This window comes from Apodemus sylvaticus, chromosome 6 (genome assembly GCF_947179515.1).
Source record: "Apodemus sylvaticus chromosome 6, mApoSyl1.1, whole genome shotgun sequence".
Lineage (NCBI taxonomy): Eukaryota > Metazoa > Chordata > Mammalia > Rodentia > Muridae > Apodemus > Apodemus sylvaticus.
The window spans coordinates 47,498,281-47,525,594 of record NC_067477.1 but is presented as its reverse complement, the minus strand read 5'-3'; the positions used below and the strand labels follow the sequence as shown (position 1 = coordinate 47,525,594).

The following is a 27,314-nucleotide window of genomic DNA, read 5'->3' as shown; positions in this document are numbered from 1 at the left end:
ATTGAGGGCCCGGAGCAGTTCAAAATCATTATGTTTCTTCCCCACCTATGGAAACGTGTTCAGATAGAAATCTCATTATGGCTAATGTTGTAGGTTGTTAGCTTAATCTCTGGGTCATTGTCACATCCTGGCAAAGGTTTGTGAACCTAATAAGAAATAGCAGAAGTCACACTTCAAACCAGTTTCTGTTTCAGTGACCCTCTAACAGCTTTAGACCAACGGTCAGTTTTGAATGTAAATAAAGTCATAACAGGAATTTCTGCATTCATGTTTTTTTTTATCATCATTCAGCTTTAAAGGTATTTGCTATACTTGACTCTGACAAATAAGGAACCCAATACATCTCAGAAGCCAAAGTCAAAATATCTTCCATAATACAAAAGCTAAAACAAACGAGGCCCCAAACCTCAATTCTAAGGCTGATTCTGTAATTATTTCATTGTCTTTTGCCTGTGGAGCAAGGAGATCTGTGACCATGGAGATGTCCCCTTTTAGCAATGGAAAGGAAAGCAGCTGTAGCCCACAGCGCCTAATACACAGCCCAAGATGAACAAAAAGGCACATCTTTGGGGCCTGTGAAGAACTTAAAAAGCAGTACTGTTTTGTACTTTTCCAGACTGATTGTGGTAACTCTTCTTTCTATAATTTTAGCGTGACTAGGATATAGAAAAGCACATAAAATTGCATATGAAAGAGCAAATATGTTCTTCAATTTTGTCACCATCTTTTGTATATTCATCTCTATATGTATATATGCATATATAATGCATATATATTAGTAGTCTACAAGTACACAAGTGATTGACATACATTTTCAGGGTAATGCAAATGCTAGCTTCTTATTCTCAAAATTAAATTTTATGCCTTCACCAACTGAAAGCCAAACTCCCAGGAAGAACTCCAGAAAACATGCTAGAATAATAAGAGAATGTTTCCATGGGTTCTCAAACTGGGCATGCCTTTCATTCTGAGAGTTTGCCATTCAAGGGTCTAAGTACAGGCAATACAACATTCGTGACTTCACTTTTGGTTGATAATAGGCACTTTCTCAGAAGAGGAATTATTACCCAGAAGACTATGACATTTAGCCTCATAAGCCTTTGTAAGTGGATCTGTCTGAGCCATAGTAGTCCATTGTATCAGCTTAACAGAAGGCCAGCATTGCAAATGTGTGCAAAAGAGCTCAGGGAAACTGTGCTCAGAGTACAGTCACAGGAAAGCAGTTATTTTAATAAAGCAACTTTAACATTCCCTTCTAGGTTGATTATTTTGTAAAGTTAACCTCATTGCAATAAAACTCATGTTTCGTCATTTCTGTACCCAGATTTCACCCTTTCTAAGTCACAGATGTGCAATTAAAACATGTCTAATTGCTTATGTTCTTTTAAAATACTATATATCAATAACAGAATTTTGATGTTTTTTTTTTGCTAAGAGCCTTTCAACATCCCTCTTTGAACAAGCTTTGGAAATACAAATGTAGAACATTCATCGCCTTTGGACAATCGACATATCTAACATATTGTTAAGAGGCCCTTATACCCTGTGGTGCAGTGTTTCTATAATAATATACACTATATTAACAATTGAATATTTATGGTGTTGATCAAGTCAGCTCCCAAGATGACAATTGTTCTCCAAGACGGAGGGAGCAGGGAATTCTCTACATAGAGCTAATGAGTACTATCTAATACAATGCTAAAAAGGAGAGGTATCATTGAGTGGAAATGCAGTCCATGCACAAAACCCATAGCAATAAGTTCTCAATACCCAACAGTGGCATCAGATGTAGGCAACGAAATAGTCATTTCAATGGAGCAAACATTGCCTGTAGGGAAAAGGAACCTAACACTAAGTTACAGAAAAGTACCCTATGGCATGAGACTCTAAAGTGGTCTGACAGCTTCAGAAGCTGAACCATCCCTTGACATTAATCTATAATTTTAACTAAACAGAATAGTGAAGAAATGACATCTCGATATACTCAGCCTGAGATCAAGTTTGTCATGGCAACATTGGCAGGTTGGACCCTGATTCTTCAAAGATTACATTGCCTTAGTTAACAAAATTCATACTTCTTTATTACAGAATAGAGATTATAAATAAATGTAAAGTGTGCATGCAGTCAACTGCATAATGTACAAGCAATATCTATGTTTTCAATAATTGTCTTTGGCAGGCCAGAATCCAGCTGGACATGCAGTATGTACATATCAAAATCCATATTGTGTTCATCATATTGAAAGCAAGTGAAAATATATATGTATATACTATATATACACACTTATGTATATAGATGTATATACTGTTTTAAATATATTAACAAATATATATGTATATATATATATTAAAAGTTGATTTCATCTTTGTCAGATTCAGGTGACTCAGGCCTTGAGACACTAAAAATATCCTGACATGGTATTTGGGGAGGTACTTGGAGTGGAATTTGGGGTTTTGGAGAAGATGTCTGGGGTACACTTTTCTCTGAGAGTAGTTTTAGAATCTCTGCCACCTGCTTTTCCAGGGCAGTCATTCTGCAGCTCAGCAGCTGGATGTCCTCTTTGAGTTCATGTTTTACTTCCTGCAGTGTGGTCTGTAAGGCCTGCTCCGGGATGGGGTAGAAGGGGTGCTTGGCGTCAGTCTGGCTGGGACTGTGTTCTAGAGGGCTTCGGGCCTCACCAGCTTTATCCAAACGAAGGTCACTTTTTGTAATCCCACTGTCACAAGAATCCGTTTTCCTTAAGGGGTTCTTGGTCACACTGTTCTCGGAGTCACTGCCCTTGGGGTCCTCCGACAAGAGCCCCATCGACTCAGCTTTGGTGACATTATTCCAGTCTTCCTTTTTCTCCTCATGAGCTCCCATGTTGTTCTTCAGCCTCAGCCACCCCTTCCCATTTCCGTTTTTCATTCTGATGGGGCTGTTGACCTTGAGACATTTGGGTTCAGCGCCACCATTGGGTTTCAGTTCCATGGCATCCCGGTTGTTCTGCTTAAGAGACTCGCTGGTTTTCACATAGGCCAGAGATGTCTGGATGGGGGTAATCTGTGACACAGTGACCACACTGGTACCTGTGATGGAGGCTCCATTCTGCAAAGGGCGGCTCTCTACCTGAAGCTGACTCCTCTCGGGGTCACTCTGTGCTGAGCCCTGGTTCCTCAGTTCCTTCTGCTGTTTGAACTTCTGGAAGAGCTTCCTCACTGGGTGGTCCACGGGGATGCTCAGAGTCACCTCATTCTTCTGCCGCAGCCGCTCCTCCTCCTCCTTCTTCACATCACTAATTTTACGGAAGATGATCTGGAGAACGGGAGAGATGAAGACATCATTGTTACAGAAGCAGATGGCTCTGTAATCCCGTGACACTGTGCTGGGTGTACTTTGCTTTACAACGAAGACATCTGCACATGTTTCACAACCCTTTCCCAAGGGAAAATTAATTCCACATAACAATTCAATATACCCAAAATCTCACACAGAGACACTCTTACTCACCAGAGGGGAAAGGTGGTGGACACAACAGTGTAAAAATAATTCATGTCCCCATTTAAAAGAATATATAAAATATATCCTATATATTAATATATATACACACACATATGATAGTATATGTGCATTTGTGTATATACGAATATATATTCCTTACATTTCCTTGGAACATATCATCATTTTGGTATGTTTTCTCCTTTTCTAAGTATGTTTTAAACCCATTTTTAATATTACCCTCTGTAAATGGATAGCAGGAGTTCCAGGTTTCCTGCCTACTGAAATGATATGAAGTTCTCCAGGGAGATAAGTAGGTTGCACAGCAAGGGTTTGGGTGGAGAGTGTATACATTCCTTATGTATAAGAAGAATCTGTAAGAAAAAGTTTCTGAGAAACAACTGACAGATCAACACAGATCCCTTAAATTTACTGTTGACTAGACCACTTCAGAAACTCTTAAAATTTCCATCACTAAAATGTTCCAAACATACAAATTTTGCTCATACGACACTTTTGATTGAGATAGAATTCTAAATCTTAAGACTCTGAACATTTAAAATAGGAAATTAAATATATAGTATATGCGATGTTAGGTGGACATCCCTCAGTAAATATATGTGCTATTAAAATCTCTTGAAAATGTGGGAAAGAAATTGTGGTGACACAACTTCAAAGGTAATAAAAAGTATTGGTTATATGAGATATTACAAGCTATATTTTCAGTTAGAGGTTAACTTAGTGAGTTTATTTTTCTCAGATTCTTGAAAGACAAAAATAACTGCAGGCAGAATCTGTGAGGAGGGGCTGGAGAGATGGCTCGATGACAAGAAAACTGGCTGCTCTTCCAGAGATCCGGAGTTCAATTCCCAGCATGAACTGGGGACTCACAGTCATCTGTAATGGAATCCAATGCCCTCTTCTGGTGTGTCTAAAGAGAGCAATGTGTACTCACATACATAAAACATAGGCACAATAAAAAAAAGAAGATAAAATTTTAAAAATCTGTCAGGAAAATTGATTTTCATCATGTGCAGCACTTTCAAAGTCAATTTTACCACCCAAACAAAATTATTTATTTCTTCCATCCTCCCCGTAATGTTCTTTAGAGTAAAAATATATGTGAAGCACATAGTCCCAACCCATAATAGACTCTCAGAATATGTTAACTCTTTCTCCTTGAATTCAAAATACCTCCAACTTGTAGCCATTTTTGTTACTTTTCAAAGGGTCAGCAGCACCCATGAGACATATCGTCTCAGATTCCATATCAAAATGTGAATGATGACCACTGTTAGCTGAGAAGCCAAAAGTCAAGCAAGCAGGAGTCCTCCTCCTATGCCAGAGCACATTTTCTAAATTTAGAATGATGTACTCAAGTCAGTCTACCAAGTGGTAAAAACTTGTATCTTAAAATAAACAAATATTTTAAAATCAATAATTACACCGAGTCTACCATATGGTTTTCTGCCTGGAGGCACATGACACTGGGTCTCTTTTAACAGATGTAACACTAGTCTCCAGTTCTGGCATCAAAGCTTCAGCAGTTTAATCAGAAATCTTCCCAAGGTTTGACATAGTTCTCATCCTTGCTGAGGAAACAGAGCAAGCACTAAGTCTGCAGGGCAGTAACACTCTTTGGGATCAGACTGATGCCAAAAAGGAAAACTTAGATGCTGTTTTCTTCTTGTTGTTATGGTCCCTTGGGCTGACAGAAGGAGCCTGGTATAAATGACTCATCACATGCCCATCAAATTCACCCCAAGTCACTATTTTAAATAGGTGATTACTTAGCCTGGAGCAGACAGAACCTGAATATGACGCTTGACATTAGGAGAAAGGGGATTCATTTCAAGTCTCAGGGTAGAAGAGCGGGCGATTGGCACACAGGAAGGTCATTCATGAAGCAGGACAACCACACAATATGTTGTTCTTACTAAACAAGCACACAGTTACCTGAATAGGGCACATTGAGATGTATCTGGATTTACATGAAAGTTTATTTTAACATAGAGTCTTGTATTTTTCTTGCTCTAATTGGTATCTCACTTGATGTGCAAAAGATTAGTCTTACTGTCTCTGAAACATCTCCATGTACCTCTCAGCTTATAAACTCCACACTGAAAGGTTTGGTATCTCTGATGATTGACAATCAGGGACATCTGAACTTAGGAACTTAAAAATAATTTCAATATAATGGTTAACAATTGCATACAATTATTGTGTGCTCACCAAGTTTAGGATGTGAATAGTATGGGATTACAATATACCTATGAAATCAATAAAAAAAATTTTCTAGCTTTATAGACCAACAGCTGCTCACACTTATCCCCTGACATGAACAGGCAAAGGTATTCAGATTGCTAATATTACATTGAGAACAAAGGGTCCAGATACCAAACTACCTAGTGCAAAGGGAGTCCTGGAAGAACGCCAGACCTCCAATGGGAATCAGAAGGCAAATGAAGCAGAACTGGATTTGTGAATTTGGAAAGAAGAACTGAGTTTGGCATGCTGGGTGGCAGAATCCTGCACTGCACCTACAGCTTCTCCTTCATCTTCCTACCGCAGGACGTGAGGGAATGAGATAGTACAAAGACCCAGTCTCCCCTCTTTGGGAAAACCTGAACATCAATACTGGCCCTGGCTTTTCATCTGGACTTGAAGGAACAGCAGAAGCTTCTTCCCCTCTTGAGGCAGCAATGTATGTTGGGGGGGGGGGGAAAGAAAGTAATAGCATGTCCTTTAGAGGCTGGAGGTTTAACCCTTAAATCCACAGCCCTAACTTCTGTTGTTAGGCTACGTGAGATTGGGTAGGATCAACATAGGCTCAGAACTTGTGACTTCAACCCCTCGGAAGCCAGATAGTACATGCTGGAAGAAGAGCTATCACACTCTGTGGAACATCTGCTACCAGGGATTTTCAGACCCTCAAAAAAGCCACTCATGGAGGAAACCAGCAACCAACTATGGCCCAAACTCTGAGTAGTGATTGCAAGCCTTCCAGACTTCAGAGACAAGCCTGAGATACTGACATAGGCCAGGCCACCTTCACCCCTTAGTACCTCATGGTCTCGAGTCCAGTAAAAGCAGGCTGGAAAGAGAGGGTTATAAGATTCCATACCCAAAGTATATGATTTAAACTGAAACCTCGATGCTAACATTGGCACTTGGATTTGATCGACTGCTGTATGCATCATATAGGTTCTGGAAACCAAACTCAGATCCCCTGAAAAAGCACTTTGTGCTCTAAAATACTGAGTCATCTCTCTAGCCACTTAAAAACTAGATTTCATTTCAAAACACAACAACCCTATATACTCAGAAAATACAATTGAGATAGGGCTGAATCACAAATAATAGGATTTTTTACATTGTTTTCCATTCTTGATTAGTTGGTGATACCTAGTCTTTCTATTTTAACATTTGCTTTGAAATTTCTTACATGAGTTCTGTGTTTCTAGCACTTCCACCACTTCAAATGCTCCTGTGCCCATGCCTTTTTCTCAAATTTATGACCTCTTTTTCTTTGTTATTGTCATGCATACACACTAACACACACATAACCACTGTGTATATATGTGTGTATGTATATGTATATGTACACATATATGATGTATGTGTATGTGTGTGACATGTGTATGTATATATACGAATATATACATACACATATCCTGCTTAGTCTATTTAGTGTTGCTCATTTGTGTGTGAGTGTGTGTGTGTGTGTGTGTGTGTGTGTGTGTGTGAGGAGTAGTAGTAGTAGTAGTAGTAGTATTGGCTTCTTGACATAGGCTACCTATTAGGGGTACTTCTCCCTGGCAAATGCTGAAACCCCTTTCACAGCAGCCTGTAATTCTTCATGGAGTGGGGCCTTGTGAGAGTTCAGATAAGTGTAGCTCTTACTCCTCAGTGAAGAAACTTGGTTCGGCAGCATACAGAAACCAATATATCAATCCACACTGGTTGAAAAGCAAAAAACAACAACATTTGGGTGATCAGTCCACTCAGTAGATCAGTAACACAATCCCACACCAAGGTTCAGAGGACAGCACCAAAAACAGGGAAGAAAAAATGTAGAGGAGCAAGATAAATGGCACCAGCAAGATCGTGTCCTCTAGACAGAACAGGAAAGCTGTGCCTATAAAGTCTGCACATTTTCCTGTTGATGGCTATATCTACTACCGACTCCTCATTTGAACTGGATATTGTATCATAATTAACATCTGGCCCTGTGTGTTAACAAAGTAATGCCATTTAGAGTCAATTCAAAATTGATCCACAAATCTACTTTTGAAGGTTCTTTATTCAGGATCCTTATTCATTATATGGATATAATAGTATCTATTATGAGCTTAATTCTTAGCTTAGGACAATAGTCAGTATTCTTCCTGAAAGGTAAGAGAAGACAGGCAGAGAAATGTAAAGCTGGCTGTAAAAGGAAGAAATGAATTTATGTTTGCAAGGTCTAAAAGCTCACCTACTGGGTTCTACCATAAGTATATTTATGACGTAATGCAAAGAAAAGACTTGCTTTGTTTTGTCATATGCCAGAAATAATATATTATCTGGGACATAAGTAAATAAACATCAGGGTTGCCTAACTAGGTAATTCAGTGTATTTCAAAGACACTACATGTAACAAACTTTCCCTCTAAGTTCTCACAGTTTTGGAGATAACTTTCAGAGCCTATATTTCTATGGTAATTATTCTACAGAAGCATTGCTGCATTCTCTAATTAACTCTATTGCATGATCAATTTAATGGAACTATTTATCTTGACATTTTTATCATGACCATAATGAAATGTTTTAAGTAAATAACATAATGGAAATACTGATAGATGTTATTTAGTAAAACCCTTTAAGTATAGCATGCATTGTTTGGATAAAATAATTTTGACTGCTATTTTTGGCCAGAGAAAACCTGCAAACAATAAGATTCCTTAAAATGCTTTTGAATTTTTCATGAGTATGTATTCACAGAAAGAAAACAGTATCCTAATAATTTGACAGAAACTGTATAGATTAATTTTGCGTAAGTATTACATTGAAATAATGCTTTTTACTCCAGAAAACCAGCCTTAAAATGTCCCATAACTAGATCATTATTTTTCAAATGATGAAAAATATAAAACTATGATTATCAACATAGTATTAAAATAAATCAGTTTTTAAAAGTCTCCTCGGTATTAATAACCTTGTACTTGATGAACTCTAGGACCATCTTTTATCCAACAGTAAATCAAATTTCTGCTAAACAACAAAAAAATCAAAAATAAAATCAGGCTACATGTCTTGCTACACATCATCAGTACCATGCACAATAGCCTGCACTGTATCAGCAAAGAGGTTTATTCCGTTTAAGCTTTTCTCCTCTGCGCTTCATTGTGTTCTGCAGAACCTGCTGGAAGGTTTAATTTATTTAAATGATAAAAGCTTCTTAAACTTAACAGGGAACATGGCCAAGTGAGCTTTCCATTTCCAAAGTACGACATTTGATCATAAAAGTGATATCAAAATTGAATAATTTGAATGTGTACTGAACTTTGAAATCCAATAGAGGCAAGGGAGAGGAATCATTTGTTTAATGACATGGACTTAGCATTATGTAATTTGTGGAGAGATGGAGGTGTTTTCTCTCAAATGGCCCATCACTTTCCAGTTCTGTGAGTCCAAGGAATTGACTGGGAGTTTACATCTCAGTGCAGTCCAGTCATGGCTGGCCCTGGTCCTGCTGACTCTCCTGAGATCTGGCTGCTCTGATTCTTTGGTTCATATCATTTTCCATAGTCCTAGTCTCATTCTAATTCTAGCTGACCCAAACCCTTTCAACCCGAGTAACTGCAAAGGAATATTCATTAAACATTCTCCTGTACAAATCGGAAGCTGCACGTGAGCTCTCAATATATTAGTAGATGCCTTCCGGTTGTAGTTGTCTGTTCTATATGTTCAGACATGTGGGTGGTAATGATGAAACCTGTGGCTTTTTCAGATACGGCAGGCTTGCTGTACCCTCCAAGCTGCAGAACAACAAGGCTGGTACTATAAATTAGGTCATCCTCTCTGGTTCCAAATGAAATTTGAAGAATTCATAAATTAAGGCAAATATAAAATAAAAGGAAAAAAGGAATGTCAGCAGGGAAGAAAATGAAAGGAGGGAAAGGAAGAAGAGCAGAGGGGACACCTTCATTTTGGTAATGTGTGGGTGCTTCCTACTATGAAAGAGAAGGTTAGCAAGAAGAAATTATAGAGACGCCCTCTCCCTTTCCCTGTCCCTTCTGCCTCCCACTCTCATACTCTCTCAATCCCCCTGCTTTCTCTTTCCCTTTCCTTCTTATCTCCCCCCAAACACACCATGTAAAGCCACTATACTAGATGTCATAGAAAAGTGTTAAGACACAATTATAACTTGCTCTTTGCACAAAGTGTGTAAATAAAATTTGTGCACAACAGCTTTCAATCTTATTTTCAGTACTAATCCACTCCATTCTATTTTCCTTTCCATATATACTTAGGACCAACGGACATGACAGAGTGCATAGGGAAAGGCCCGTGAAGTCTCAACTCCACACGAAGAATTACAGACAATTGAGGAAATGTTGGAAGAAGGAAAGTTGGTCTTCCCGAGGGGAGAGCATAGCAACTGGTTGTCCAGTGTCAAATGGTAAGCTGTGAAAGCATACATACAAATGACATGGTGACATTATACAACCTGAGCATTGTGTGTGTGTGTTTCATTCATATATATATATATATATATATATATATATATATATATATATATATATATATATCATACATATTTCACACACACATATGCATACAATAAAAAATAGTAAAAATAGGGGCCATGAACGTGGAAGGAGAGTGGGAGAGGTATAGGCAGGGCTTGGAGGAGGTAAACAAAGGGAGAAATGCTCTAATTATCTTATTACCTCTAAAACAAAGCATTCAAATGAGTAAGGGAAATGAATCTACCCATGATTCCCAGTGACCACTGCTTTCTCTTTTTACTAATCTGTGTTAAACACAACCTACATCAAGCTATGCAAACAACTGCTTTTATATTCCAGTCTTGTCCAATAAAACTGCAGCATTGGAAGCCATCACAGGGAGCAGTGTCACCAAGTGACTCATCTCTGGGAAATACTTTTTTGTTTTTGAAGAATGTTCTCTGTATAGCTGGCTTCACATTGTTTTCATATTTCTCTCTCCAGTTCCAGCTTACCACTGTCCCTAACACTACTTTTCAAACTCAAGACCTCTTCTTTAGTAACATCATGTAATACAGATATGTGTGTGCACACAGGACCTGCTGAGTTTGTTAAATATTGTGTATGTGTGTTTAAGACAGACCAATTCAACTTCCATATTATTTGTATTCTTACCAGTAATTTTGTGAAGCTTCTCTTTTAAGATTTATTTTGACTTTTAACTATGCATACAGTGCGCCTGTTGTCCACAGAGTCCTGCAGAGGGTGTCAGAGCCCGTGGAGTTGGTGTTGACAGCAGTTGAAAGACACCTAACATAGTTGCTGGGAACTTATGCTGAGTCCTCTTTGCAAGAGTGACCTGTATTCCTAACCACTGAGCAAACTTTCCTGCCCTAATGACTTGTATTTTCGAATAAATAATGCCAGAGCTGCTACTGGCATCAGTTTTGTTTAAATCCTAGGTACATTGCGTGGAAGAAAATTCAAAAGAAAAGTATCATTTCATTTCTAAGATTTTAGCATAAAAACTTAAGCATACCCAAGGTCAATGAGTCCAAGAATATCCAATAAAGAAAAATATCACAATTGTGTTTTGCTGAGAAGGTAAGAAAACAAGTCCCAGCACTTAGTCCCGTAAATGAACCATGAGACTGCATTGTTCCTGAGATAATCATTCCAGCCACAATGGATAGCATTCGCAGATCATCTTGGGAGCATTAAATACAAATACCAATATTAAGGAAATAGTACTCAGTAATTTACAGGCAATATTGCTGCACTTAATCATCACGTGATTCCACGGTAAAGAAGGGAAAACTGAAGCTGAGGATGATTTTAAAATCCTCTCCGATTTCACATGACTGAGAAGTAAGGCAGACTTTCTGAGCCAGATTAATGGCTGTAAAAGTTAGGCTACTGCTAAATGGATATTAAGCACTAAAAGAAGGAGGAAAAGGAGGAAGAGGAGGAGAAGGAGGAGGAGGAGGAATCCCGGGCTTGATTGCCTCAGTGGCTAAGTGTGCTTGCTGCTCTTACAGACTACTCAGGTTCAATTCCTAGCACCCACAGCAGGCCACTCACAACCACCTGTAACTCCAGCTCCAGGAAATCCGATGACCTCTTCTGACCTGTGTGTATGGTAATGGTCTATCTACCTATCTGTCTGTCTGTCTGTCTGTCTACCTATCTAGCCTCTTCCTCTCTCCCTCTCTCCCCTTTCTCGTCTCTCTGCTAACTAAAAATAAATATTAAAGAAAACAGTGAAGCAAACTCAATGACTTCTGTAACCACACACTAGAAGTAACCACTGAGGGTTGGAATGTCAACATTCAGGAGATGTATTCAATACAGATGTAGACAATATTATTTTGGCATGTGGCTGTTGTGATACACTTGACAAAGGATTTTAGCCCATCACTCCATTTTCTTGTTGCAACTCTGCACTTTATTTGTTATTATTTCCATTCATAGTTGTTTCGTTTGACAGATGAGACTGAGAGGAATTATATGAGTTGCTTAAGTTCACCTTGTTAGTAAATAGTCAAGAGGAAATGCATTTCCAAATTCAACACCAATGTTCATCCTACTATTCTATGCTAACATTGTGTGTATCTGTCTCTCTCTCCTCCCACTGTGTGTGTGTGTGTTTAAAAATTTTTGAGCCTAGCATATTAGCTCACATAATCCCAGCACTTGGGAGGCAGAGGCAAACAGATTGGTGTGAGTTCCAGTCCAGCAGCCTGATCTACATAGTGAGTTTCACAGCCAGAGCTAGGGAATAATACCCTGTCTCAAAAAGCAAGTCCACAGAAACAAAGAAACAAACAAAACAGAAACAACGAAACAAAACAAAAAAGAGCAAAACCCATCCACCCCCCTTATTTTGTACTTTGTAGTATACTTTGAGTATATTACCCTACAAGATTTCATTTGATAATTATCCTTTAGTCAGTGGGAACAGACCTAATATGTTGCTTTAGCTTTTGCCTTAGAAGAAAATGCCTTTGTCTCAGGGGTACAATTACTAAGAGGGAATATATATATATATATAATGTGTGTTTTTTCCCATAGTAAAGGCATCATTAGCATCTGCATATGAACACAGATCTTGGACATCTATTTAAACTTAGTTGTTTCTACATTTTATTTAACATAGGATAACACAGTTTCCCTTTAGTATTCCACAGAGCCAGACTTAAAGGTAAATAATCTAGAAAGACATAGAAATGGACATGTCATCTGGATGACACACCACTACTTTAATATTCTAAAAATGGAATCAAAATTACATTAAAGAAGATGGTGAGGGATTTTTGTTTTCTTAGTTCTGTGGAGTTTGAGGGCCGAAATGTAAAGGATCACTGCCCATCTTCTACATCCTGTCAGAGCACCTGCAACTTATGGATTCTTAAAATCTTTTGTCAAGTGAGGCTGTACTGGCTGGTTTTGTGTGTCAACATGACACAGGCTGGAGTTATCTCAGAGAAAGCAGCTTCGTTGGGGAAGTGCCTCCATAAGATCCAGCTGTGGGGCATTTTCTCAATTAGTGATCAATGGGGGAGAGGGCCCCTTGTGGGTGGTGCCATCCCTGGGCTGGTGCTCTTGGGTTCTATAAGAGAAGCAGGCTGAGCAAGCCAGGGGAAGCAAGCCAGTAAGGAACATCTCTCCATAGCCTCTGCATCAGCTCCTGCTTCCTGACCTGTTTGAGTTCCAGTCCTGACTTCCTTTAGTGATGAACTGCAACGTGGAAGTGTAAGCTCAATAAACCCTTTCCTCCCCAACTTGCTTCATGGTCATGATGTTTGTGCAGGAATAGAAACCCTGTCTAAGATAAATTGGTACCAATGTATTGTGGTATTCCTGTAACAACCTGAGCATGTTTTGGGGAGGACTGTGGAAGGACTTTGGAACTTTTGGTTAGATGGTCCATTCAGTGTTAAGAGCTCTGTGGGATGTTGTGTAGGAGCTTGGAAGATAATGTTGAAAACAGTGCAGACAATGGAGGCCTGGCTTGTGAAATTTCAGAGGGAAAATTAAAGACTCTTATCAGGGCCATGTTTTGGTTATAAAGATTCTGTGGTTTTGGTTACCTAGGGCTGAAGAATCAGTTGTGATTAACAAGATACCAGAACCACAGTGTTACTGGGACCTTTGATGTAAACCTTTGTGTTACTGAGAATATTGATGCTGGTTAGCTAGAGCTAAGAAATTAGTGGTGATTAAGAAGAGACCAGCATCACTGAGGTGAAATCTTCTGGGAAGTGTTTTCTGAGAACACAAAGGCTTTGTTCCAGAGATAGCCAAGGTTGTACTTTTGTGCTGTAGCAGGACTTGGTACTGTGTAAGAGTCACCCAGATGGTACTGGTTTTGAAGGCATGAAGGGTCATGAAGAGCAGCTGGGGCTCTTGTCACTGTGAGAGGCTACGAAAGCTGGTGAAGGTGCAGCCTCAGTTGCAATTGATGGCCCAGGACTTGAAGGGGTCATGCAAAGGAGCTGACACTTGGCACCATGAAGAGAGCCTATGAGAGGCTATTGGTGAAGCCTAGTTACAGCGGAAGATAGCAGTGTTTTGGAGATGCCACCAAGAACAGCAGCAATGGTGGAGTACAGGCAGCTGGAGCCTAGAAGACAAGCTGTGTGCTACAAAGGGCAGAGCGGGAAAAGTGACCCAAGCCCTTGGAGGAGACTGGAAGATTGTGAGTTGGATCCCAGACACTGAACCATTGGATTTTGAGTTTTGCTTTTGATTGTGACTGTGCCCTGATATTTTCCCTATTGAAGGAAGAAAATATTGTAGTGGAGCCCACAGTTAAGAGACTTTGAATTTTTAAAAGACATTGAATTTTAAAAGATATTGGACATTTTAAAGGGATTGAACTTTTAATATGTAAAAACTATGAGACTTTTAACATTACTTAGATCTTGGGATGAATTAGAAAGTAAGGGTTGAGGATTAATAGTGATGTATTTGTGTGTCAAGTTGACAAGGGGTCAGGTGTACTGGCTGGTTGTGTGTGTCAACTTGACATAGGCTGGTGCTATCACAGAGAAATGAGCTTCAGTTGGGGAAGTGTCTCCATGACATCCAGGTGTAGGGCATTTTCTCAATTAGTGATCAAAGGGGAAGGGCCCATTGTGGGTGGTACCATCTCTGGGCTGGTAGTCTTGGGTTCTATAAGAGATCAGGCTGAACAAGCCAGGGGAAGCAAGCCAGTAAGGAACATCCCTCCATGGCCTCTGCATCAGCTTCTGCTTCCTGACCTGCTTGAGTTCCAGTCTTGACTTCCTTTAGTGATGAACAGCAGCATGAAAGTGTAAGCTTAATAAGCACTTTCCTCCCCAACTTGCTTCTTGGTCATGATGTTTGTGCAGGAATAGAAACCCTGACTAAGACAGAGGTTTTCCAAAATAAAGGGCTCTTTGAGAATAAGGAATTAATGGTTTTGATATCATCTTACTCCATTTTACTACAAAATACCTGAAGTTAGATCCTTTATAAAGAAAGAGACTTATTTAGCTCCCAGCTCTAGGGCTTGAAGAGCACAGTACACAGCTCAGGAGAGGGTCTCAGGGCAGATCGCCTCAAATTAGTGGGCTCCATATGAAAGGAGGTTCAGGGAAGGTACTGGGCTCACAGCCCCATGAGGTTCAAATCAATCTCTCTGGCTGTGATGACCCCATAATACGACTATTACCCACTAGCATTCACTCCTGAAGCCACCTTCAGAAGCACACCATTGCCAACATGAACCTCTGGGGAACATACTGTATCTAAACTGCCTCGGTAGCGTCCTCAACATCACCTCCCTGTGTGGTGTCTGTTATGGTCCTCCCAATCTTTTAAGTACCAGATGTATTTCATGTTCTTTCTAAACTAAAAATGTATTTTATTATAACATGTGTCTGTGCAATGTAAAATAGACCTTGACTGTTTATCTTAATCCAAAGGAAAGTCATAAATATAGCACATATTCATCCAAGTTCAGAGCTGAGAATGTGATCTTCAAATATTCCATGTGCAAAATTATCAAATTCTAGTTTAGTAGTCTTTGCTCTGTACCTGGATCCCAAATTTTTTTTTTAAAATAAGCATGCAAGTGACATAGCCTTATCTACCTAGATCATTTCCACTTTTATTTAATTTAGAAGAATACTACTAGAAACAATATTAGCAATTGATGTCCCTTCCAACTTGAAATCCCTCTGTAGAAAACTTGATAGTGTTTGCATCACTGGAGTACCAGGCCTTGCCAGGGTCTAACTGGCTGTGTGATCTCAGATACAAGATGCATCATCTCTCCCGATGTTATGTGCTTATTGTATTAATAATAAAATGATGAGACTTGTATTTTTTGGCAGTAGCTATCCTTGAATATATAACACAGGCAGCTGGTGTTTGACTCATTATAAAGAGCACAATCTACATTATGCTCTTTAAGTTATTCTTCACATAATTCCTTTCTAGAAATAACATTTGCCCTATTTTCTAGGTGTCAAAATTTCCATGTACCAACTGCTGAGACTTTTGTGACCCTCAGTAACAATTATAGATCCAGGATAAATAAGTGCCCCTTTTATTTATGTTTTGATTCAATGTCTGCTAGAGCCAACTGCTCACACGCTGTGCAGAGGGAAGACAAAAAATTGCTGCTAATTACCAGGGCTTGTGCTTCTAAACATTGCTGGCCAGTAATTGAATCTCAGTGTCTAGAGTCAAGCACTAGCTAATAACTTTGTCCCCACAGAGGTGAACTGTGATTAGTAAGTCTAGTCAAAGAAGACAGAAGCCCTGCTGACTGATATTTTTGGTGTTATAATTGCCAGGAGCTGAAATTTACAATTTAAAAGAAGAGTCAATTTAAGTGGTTGAGAGATGCCAATACCACACATGTACATGCACACCCACAGCGGAGCCTGCAAAGTCAGGATGGGCGACATATGAGCTGTCATCAACGGGAATTCTGGTTAAGGAGAACTCATTACATTATTGGAACATGAGTTACTTATAAGCATTAGTATTAAAATATGTGTTAAATTAATGGGCAACTTATATATTCATGGCATTATTATTATATATATTTGCTCACTAAAACGTATGTGACTAACATTCCATTTGAAAAGAATCATTACACAGTCTGTTTTGCGCATCCTTTTATTGGATTTATTTTATCTTTAGCAATTTGGGTTACCCTAAGTTAAAAGCATCCATATTTTGCACCTTGGTATGAGAAGAACAATTCCCTACTAGCATAATCTACAGAAGTTTTAAGAAGGGCACTGGTCCTGCTTTTTTAGTAAGAACAGACTATCCTAAGGCAGATGACTATTCAAGAATTTTGGCTCTGCGTGGAGGATAACCTTTGAAATAGAACCAAATGTTTTTAGTAGGTGATCACAAGGTCTGAGAATGAGAAAGAATGAGAATTCATGGTTTTCAGAGTCATCTGGACTCTGGGCAATTCTATCCACAAGAAATATAAAAGTAAATTCCTTAAACAAATGAAACTCCACACATATCTGTGGTTCAAAGGATTGACTACTGCTAAAATGTAAAGTTCTTCCTAGTTGATTCAAATCTAAAACAATCATAATCAAGTCAGAATAAGATAGATCACTTTGGAAAATTTAATGACCTAAGTGTAGAATTTACATGGAAGTGCCAAAAGGCCTTAAAATTCCAATTGGTGTTTATAGAGAAGAAAATATTATATCATGGGATGTCCATGGGATAGACACTGAATTCTCCAACTGGCTAAGCTGTGAGTCTGTACTTCCCTCAGCTGAACTATATGTAGCAGTCTACATAAAATATTTCCAGTTCAAATTAAAGACAGAGGAGCATAGCATGACTGCCCTCCAATAGGCTCAACAAGCAGCTGAAAAAGTCAGATGTAGATACTATCATTCATCCAATGGACAGAAGCCAGGGACCCTTGCAGCTGATTTGTGGGAAATCTGGAAGAAGCTGAGGAAGAAGGCAGCCCCATGGGAAGACCAGCAGTCTCAACTGACCTGGACCCCTGGGATCTCTCAGAAACTGAGCCACCAACCAGACAGCACGCATCACCTGATATGAGGTCCCTGACACATATACAGCAGAGGGCTGCCTGGTCTGGCCTCAGTGAGAGAAGATGCACCTAACTCTTGAGAGACTTCAGGCCCCAGGGAGTGGGGAGGTCTTATGGGATGGGGGGTGGGGACATCATTTGGAGCATGGGGGGTAGGGAGAGGTATTGGATAGGGAGCGGTGGGGAGAGGGGCAGATCAGGACAGGGATGAAGACTAGACTGTAAAAAAGGATTAAGGAATTAAAAAAATAAAAACTTGAAATCCAAAGGTTCTATTATGATTTAATCTTAACCAATTAAACACTTGAAAATATTGGCAATGGAACATACATGTTAAGGTTTACAGTTAAAATAAGAACACCTAAAAAGCATTAACAATGAAAGATCCAGTTCATACTGGCTGGTTCAACTTGCCCTTCATATATTCATCAGCTCTTTGCCAGGCAAATAGGTTTTGAATTTTATTTGCATCAGTTGCCAATGTGAAGGTAAGAATGACTTCCTTATAGGGTTGTGGGTAGGGGTAATATATTGTGTCATGTAAAGAACTTTGAAGAGTGCTTGAAACATATTTGTTAGTATTTGTGATACCCATCACATCAAATAAGAAAGGCTGTCATAGTAAAGATGTGGGAACAATAAAAAGGACATAGAGAGGGAGGGTAATTACCAGCAGTAACCAACTTATGAATCCGCTAACATCAGCTGATATGAGAACATGGAGGAAAGCTTCACAAACATTGAGAGGAAGCATTGAATCATGAACAGGATATAAGATACAACAGAAGGGAACTGTGGGCAGAGTGACACAGATTCTAGAAAGGCGCATGAAACTAACAATTCAGGGCATAGACGGAGTCTCATGTAGATCTAATTCTTGGCATCAAACATTTCTTTGAAATTAGAGTGTTAAGATAAAAAGATCATTTGGATTTTTTTAAAAAATTACTATTCATCAATGACTTTTGAGTTCCATAACAGCAGTCACTATTTTTTTCTCTCCCCCAAACTCTGTAGCACATTCCCACTTCCACATAGCACACACTCTCCATTTCAGTAGGGGAAATGCCATTTCAGTCACTGTCCAGCCTTTATCAGCCTCATCCATATCATCATCCTCGTCTAACTTCTAAGTGTCAGTATATTCAAGTTTATGTCACTTGAAATAACAGGCTATATATTCAAGAATGACATTTTTGTATTGATTTGTCTATTCCCTAAAATATACAGTTGTATTCCTAAATGGAATCATCTAAATTCAGGCAGGGGTGCTATCATTAATTATTTCTAGACAACAGACATAATTCAGTACTAGAGAAATACAGAGCCAACACACACACACACACACATATGTATATATATACACATATGTTTATATATATACTGATGTCAAAGATATGTATATATACATACATATATATACATATAAATGTGTATATATATATATACACACACAAATATATTTGACATTAGTCAATACATATTAGAGGCTGAAAAGCAATGGTCAGACTATGCAGGTAATCAGTGGAGACTCTAGTTTCCCATGGCATATACCCCTCTACTTCATATTTCAAACTTATATTTTATATTTAAATCCCTAGTGTATGTGTGTGTATATATATATACTATATATACACAATATATGTGCATCATATACATATAAATATGCATATACATATATAAACAAGGGATTTTACAAACATATAAAGGAGATATGTATTGTATATAATGTATACACACACACACACACACACACACACACACACACACATTCAGTATCTCTACTCAGTTAGCCAATAGGCATTATCAAGTCTCAAAACAAACTGTTGACTTTCTGAGAAACAGGATAGCACTTCCCTAGCCTCCTAGCCTCTGACTGGAACAAGTTCCTCTCAGCTCTAGGTATAAGAATGATTAAACTTTCATTTAGAATTACGCAAATATGTGTATGAGGCTACAATATGTGCATGTGAGTGCAGTGACTACAGAGGCCAAAAGAGGGCATATGATGTCCTGAAGCTGCAGTTACAGGCAGTTGTGAGCTGCCCAGTGCTGGGAAGTGAACTCAGGTCCTCTGTAAGGCCAGTCCATGGTTTTTTAAAGAAAAAGCCTTCTCTCCAGCCCTCACACTAGATATTTCTAATGACAGTAGTTAACTGTCAGCTCTTCCTTGCAACAAGATAGATGTCATTTCTCTTAGAGATAAGAGCAGTCATAATACCGAGTTGTAGCTAAGGAACTGTGAACAAAAGCAACAAGCCATGCTCAGGTTACACCTAATAAATGGCCTGGTAGAACCATTATGTTGTTGCCAGCCTTGGGAGTTACATAGTCACTGCTGTCACTCTCTACCACACAAAACTCACATACACACAAGGCACGTGTGACATCTCAGGACTAGTGCGGTTAGAGGACCACAAAGCTAGAAGATGGATGGTGTGTGAGTCCTGAATCTCAAGTGGAGATGGCTTACAAGAGGTTTGTTTGGGATTGGTTAAATATACAGTAGTTAACATTTTTTGTTGTGCCATGACACTTAAACTTGAGGGCTTATGGATTTTGAAAAATATCATGTCCTTTACAAAGAATAGAGTTTCCTATACATTTTCACTTTGATTTCATTTTGTTGTTCTTAATTTATATAGACCTAAAGTCAAAGAAAATTATAATCTAGAATTCTTTGCATAACAAAAGAAGTCTTTATTTTTATAGACTACAAAAATTAGTTATTCTGAGCATTTATTATAAAGTTAAAATATATTTTTACAACCATAGATGGTATGCAGGGACTGGAAACACATAAAGGACTCTTTTCTGGCCCTTCTTTTACTAATGTGAAATAAAATGGCTGTTAAGATGTAGTTGTTTAATTTCAAGCATTGGATCAGAAATAGTGGTGCCTGCAGATCCGATTACCCATCTCCTTTGATACTTATGGGGAAATTGGTTCCAGGGGAGAGAAATCGATAACTTTACAAGTAGTAGTGGCCACCATGGATCAATTTACTACAATCAATAGCACACAGATCAATTTACATGACTAACATTCATTCCTTTTGTCTTCCTTCTGTTGCTATTCACTGTAAAGGCAAAGAAATCACTCCAAATTATTTTATCTTGCTTTAACATCCAAAGAAACAAGAAACCTCCTTCTACATCTCATCATGAGCAGCAACAGGGGAATGTTTATTTTTTAAATGAGTCTAAGGATTGGATAGAGCCATAGAAAATATTCATTTCTATGAGGCAACATTATGTTAGGCTAAAATAGATCCCTACTGGTAAAAGGATTTTTATCTCCTATGCAAAGATAAGCATACCAATGCTGGGAGACTAAATATGGTATGTTGGCTTGTGCCCATAATCCTAGCACTTTGGAGGCTGAGGAAGAAGGACAGCTGTGAGTTCAAGGCCAGCCTGAGTTCAAAAAGAGCTTCTGTTTAAAGGAGGAGAAGAAAGTGGAGTAGGAGTAGGAGGAAGAGGAAGAGGAGGAGGAAGAAGATGAAGAAGAAGGAAGGAAGGAAGGAAGGAAGGAAGGAAGGAAGGAAGGAAGGAAGAAAGAAAGAAAGAAAGAAAGAAAGAAAGAAAGAAAGAAAGAAAGAAAGAAAGAAAGAAAGAAAGAGAGAGAGAAAGAATGAAAGAAAAAGGAAAGAAAGAAAGAAAGAAAGGAAGGAAGGAAGGAAGGAAGGAAGGAAGGAAGGAAGGAAGGAAGGAAGGAAGGAAGGGAAAGAGGATGCTCAAATCAGTAGTAACATCATCTTTCTATTGAATTTATTTGTCAAAAGTAAAATTTGAAGACTTGGGACAAAAATAGCTGACTTTTCAAAATTATTAAGCATCTGGATTAAAAAGTAAAGGTGACCAAGGAAATGTCACTGAAGTTCAATTTGACTCTCTTCCTTTTAAAATCCTACATTTATTTGTCTGGTGTAGTTGCATGAATTCAACAAAGGAGTTGGACGTTTCCAGATGGAAACCTATAAAGATTATAAAGATATAAATGTAATACAACTTTATATATAAAATCATAATCATTGTATTCTTATGCCTTTATGGTATCTGCTGTAACATTCAGATGAAATTTGCTACACTAAAGCATGAAAATATTAATTATAATGATTGTAGAAATTTTGTTACCTAAGCACTGTAAAGTAATTCTAAAAAAGTTGCAGTGTCTGTTGGTTTATAAATGGAAAATAAACTAAACAATGGGAAATAAACTTTTAAAATAGCACCCTAAAGAAGAAGAGAAAAATCAGATGTGTGAAGGAGGCTTTTGAGGATGATCACCAAAGCCCTTGTGTCCAATGAGACTGCCCTTCCACTAAATTAACCTGTTGAGACCCAGACTTTGAATTATCCTTTTAACTCACCATTTTGAGTTATACTCTATCTGCAATGCACACATGCCAAACGAGAAAAAGCAGTCAGTAAGCACAAAGGGCACACGTGAGAATCTGGGACTCATGGGGTGGCCAGGATCAGCGCGGTCTTCTCTCTGGTGACTGAGCAAATCATACCTCTCTGCAAAATCTTCCCACTCCTTATCTCTTGCAATCTGTAGCTGGTCATGCTTTCTTCATTGGGAAATTGCAAGTAAGAATTCAGCTCTCTCAGTTTCTCTCTCTTGTTCCCCTATCAGTAGATGAACACAATGATGCTTCTCTATCCTCCCACCTCTCGTGTAAGGAGCAGATTTTCTGCCCTTTCTTTAAAACCTCTGACTTTGGCTCATCCAACTGCCTGTTGCCCTCATGACCCAGTTTGAGCACCAATCACTCTCATGCTCAGCTTCAGTATCAGTCTTTCTCCCATCCAGCTTCAGCACCAACCATATCCAGAAATACATCTAACTTCGTTTCTGTTGAACCTTTGACCTTGGTTTTCACCTCATTAACTAGTTTGGTTTAGAAATGAAGGAAATGTAAGCCTATAGAACTCAATCCCCTCAGCTAACGTTCTCAGCCACTGTAATCACACTTAGTTCCCGCTCCACTCAAGTTAACGTGCCACACAGTATATTCCATTTGGCTCTCCAGGCCACTCCCGACCTTTTCTCCCTGCTCTGTGCTATGAAATGCCAGCCTGTGCGGTTAATCAACAAGCTAATGTGTTGCCTAGATTTTGGTTGCACATCTCCAATAGAGACCACTGAAAAGAGATAGAATTCAGGAGAAGAATAAGGACCAGAGGTTTTGTTATTACAATTTTAAAGTGTCTCTGTAGGTTGGCTTAATTCTTCCAACCTCTTTGATAGATTCCTTCTCTGTTTTTTATCTCTCCTGGACCAACCCTTCTCTTTGTCTTTGTGTTTCTATATCTCTCAAAGCTGCTGAATGCTGTCCACATTCCGGACAGATATTTCCTCCCTCGTTAACCACTGTGAAAAGAGTCTCAGACACATCACTCTTCTATCAAATGAAATAAATCAAAATGAAGTTTAACCCTCACAGTAGTCCTTATGTAGACAAGCCCCAAAGCTTGGCCACACTTTGTGTGTAAGTCTCTAATTTAGTTTTCCGTGGCAGTTAAGCATGATCATTGGCATGACTGGGTTGAAAGATACCTAGCAGATTACTAAAGTGCACCTCTCTTTATGTCCACGAAGATGTCTCTAGAGATAATTAACTCAGGGAGGAAATGCTCATTCTGGTTGTGGACAGCACTATCCTATGGTCTGTGTACTGTGATGAAGCTAAGGAAAGAAATCATCTAACAGAAAATTCCTGCTTCTTCATTGCCACAAATGAGCAGCTGTGCTCTATTATACCCTTCCATGTCAATGTACTGCCGTACCATAGGCCAGGTCTAATGCATCCTGCTAACTATACAAAGTAATCATGGCAACCATGAGCCAGGATAATCTTTCCTCTCTTTAAGTTGTTTCTTGGAGTGTTTGCCATAGTGAAAGAGTCTGACTGATACATTGACCTTAAATTATCTATGAAGACTTAGGTATTTGTTCCTTGCTAAGTTTTAGTCTGAAAAAGGTGTTCTTGGGAGATTAGCTATGCAGTGCTGGAGGCTACATTGCTGTTCCTCCAGTGCTGGTATGTTGCGCTTCTAATCTTCAATATGATGGTATTTAAACATGGAACTTTAAAAAGCAAGACCACACGAGTGGTGCCCATAAAAGGACTGGTGCCTTGTAGTATGAGGCATATGAACTTTCTCCCTGTTCTCTGTTCTTTACCATGTGAAGATATAAGGCGACTGAGATGCTCCCTGGAGCAGTATGTAGGCACCTTAATCCTGGTCATCTCATCCTCCAAAACAGTGAAAATTGTATTTTCTTTTTAAGCTACCTAGTTCATAATAATTTATTTTGCCTTACCAAAATAAGATATATATCCTCTTGACCAAGGATTAAATTTCCTCAATCAAATATCTGATTTCTTTCTTGTTCCCCTATCTTCCTTATTCTACTCATAATTCATCAAAGATTGGTATTGATACTCATCTCCAATTTTGTAAATAAAGTTTCTGACCATTCCACCATGATTGTGACTGTAGTGAGGGGTGGGCACAGAAATCAATGAGGAAAAATAAACCAAGATTACACAGAAGCCTGTAAGATGCCCTGAAGGAGCCTGGGGCATAAAGAGATGATTTTGACATTTGCAACCGCTGAATTTCATGGTTAATGCCTTTTTTATATGCTACATAAGAAAATTAACTTGTTACTTAGATAACTGTGATTACATGATCATGATAATAATTGTAACAAATCATTGTAGCTACTAAGTGTCACCTTATAGTCATAAAATTATATTCATACATGTATTTATAATTACTGTTGACTTTTCTTTCAAGCTACAGGCAGAATCCAGCCAGATCTGTCTATTTCTACCTAAGCCAATCTGGTTTAAGCCATTGGTATTGAACTGTGTTCCCCCAGAAGAGCCACATTGAAATATTTATCCCTAATATCTCAGAACATGCCTGTCATTAGAGACACATTCTTGTGGGTGTAATGAGTAGAAAAAGAGATCATTAGGACAATCCTCATTCCAATATGACATTTGCACTAGGAAGACAATGCAAAGACAAACAGCTATGTGGTAGAATGATAAATCATCAACCAAGAAACACAAAGGATACTGGTAAGCAAAAGAGGATGACCGTGACAAGGAAGATCCCCTTCTAGGGCTGTCACCGATGGTACACTTACTTAAATCTCAATTTAATGCTTTGAGCATTTAGAACAATTAGAATACTTTCAGAAAATTTCCCCTCTTGTTTTATAAATCATATACTTTGTTGTTTATATCTAAGATGGGTGGTGATAGATGATATACAGACACCCATAAAAATGATTACAGCAGCTAAGTGATTTAATGATCCACTGCCCCATATCCTTATTGTTTTCTTGCTTGCATGTTCGGGAAGGGTGTGTCATTTCTTCAATGGCTTCAGTTGGAGAAGTAGGGCAAATGAATAGCTAAAATTCATTATATAGAGTTATGAAACTGTCTAAAAATTTGAAAAAGTAAATCTAGAGGGAAAAATGTACAGCATGGTGACTGTGTCCAGGGTTCAAATTTAGTTTTAAACCACATAGTCTTGAGTGTTTAGTTAGCAGCTACAATGCTTGGATATTGGAACCCGCCTTCAAACTGGTCCCCTGTTCATCAGCACATTTGCAGCTTCTGACTCCCCACCTGTATGGCCTACATAGTAACAGCAAGCAAGGGAACTTTTGAAAAGGAAAGTTGGATCAGATTATTCTTTTGTCTAAAACTGTCCTTTGGTTTCTCATCTGTTCTAGCATAGAAACCAAAGCCCTACCAGCAGATCCCAGACCTTTTGATCTCATTTCCTATTATCAACTTGTTTGCTCTCTGTGGTACGTCCTCACTGGCTTCATGTCTGCTCCCAAAGCATGTCTGAAAATGTCTTCTGTCTCAGGTCTATATGCTTATCGCTTCCTCTACTTGAATTTTCTGGAAGCCCACAGCATTGTTCCTTCATCTTCCGTAGGCTTAGGTTTAAGTATCAGGTATTGTGATGCTTCATCCCTATGTATAATTATAGCCCTCCATAAGCATTTTACACGTTGGTAGTTCCTTTCCCTTCAGAGCTCCCAACATTGTGTAAAAAACAATAATGTATTTATTTGTTGTTTTCCCAAACAGAAATTGGATAAGGATTTATTTTGTTCCATATTGTAGACATGTGCATATATATCAAGAGAATAGGTGATTCTTCTTGTACCCTCAAGGGAACACCAAGTAGTAGAATAAAAACCAACCACCACTAGAGCAGTGATTTATGTTCTTCAGTGAAACATTTAAGAGGGGTAAGTGGCCTTGCTGTATAGCCTCTGAGCCTTTATTCTCCTGCTAAAATAAGTATAAAATTTACTATTGTCTTCACTGAGAGGATCACCTTGAATAGAACATACACTCCATCTGGGTCTGCACAGTCTTATATAAATACTAGATGCCATTAGAATAAAATCATTCACAGTTTTATAATGAAAGCAATTCTGTATATTGAGGGGTTAGTAATAAAAGATGACATTCTTAATTGTTGAATTCAGCCTTCCTGAAAATAGGTTGTAAAAACGCAACTGAATGTAATCTAATCAAGCACAATTTGAAAATCTCTCTAAAATAGGAGCCGTGAAATGTAGTTGCTTTATTAACAGCTATTACCATCTAAGAGTCACTGAAAACTCTAGCAAATACTCACAGGACCTCGGACCATTTAAGCTCTTTTAATGAGTGAAGAGCCCCTATGAATGGACCTCAGCATTCTTACCTGGAAGTACACTATCTCATAAGAGGACTAAGGTACCTAAAATATCACAGGAGTTTTTAAAATTAAAATATAATTACATAATTTTCCCCTTCTTTTTGCTCCTTCCAATCTCACCTGTACACACCTCCCTCTTTCTCCCTATAGGAATCATGTTCTTCACACACATTCACACACACATGCGCGAACGCACAGTCATACCCCTAAATATTTAAATATAATCTGCTCGACCTACTTAATATTGGCTATATGTATAGCATATTGTTTTAAGGCTGACTATTTGATATTTGACAAGCAATTAGTGGACGCCTCCCTGAGGAAGACTAGTTCTCTTGCTATCAACATTCTTTAGTTGCCCATAGTTCTTAGTTCATAGATTTTCCCTTCCACATTAGAAGATCCATTGGTGCTATCCTCGTTCAGGTCTTGTTTAGGCGACCTTATTGCTGAGGTATGATGAGTGGTGCTTCTTTGTCATTTCTAGAAGATACAGCTTCACAGTAGATTGCCTGGCCCTTTGGCTTGTAAAATCCTTTTTCTCCCTCTCCCATGATGTTCCCTGGACCTTTGGCACATGAGCTCCCTGTTGTATCAGTTGGGGCTGGACAAACCATGATCAGTTGTTCTTTGCATTTTGGCCAGTTGTGATTTCCTTTAAAGGCTTTTCCAGTTGAGGTTTCTTTAACTTATTGTGTCGACTAGAATTTACCTATGCTAACATGCTCCTGTCAAATAAGAATTCTTTGTATACTGTGCAGTCTATGTTTATCAAAGCTTACAATCACACTGAGGA

General features: G+C 38.6%; 1 protein-coding gene across 1 annotated transcript in view; it reads right to left on the bottom strand.

Moving 5' to 3' along the window:
* Positions 1–2,347: 2,347 nt before the first annotated feature.
* The window catches only part of Kcnh5 (potassium voltage-gated channel subfamily H member 5), a 300,264-nt gene continuing 275,297 nt past the window's right edge, over positions 2,348–27,314 (bottom strand). The window contains exon 11 of the mRNA XM_052186786.1: positions 2,348–3,295. Coding sequence (XP_052042746.1) covers positions 2,348–3,295 — 948 coding nt within the window. The remainder of the gene's footprint in view (positions 3,296–27,314) is intronic.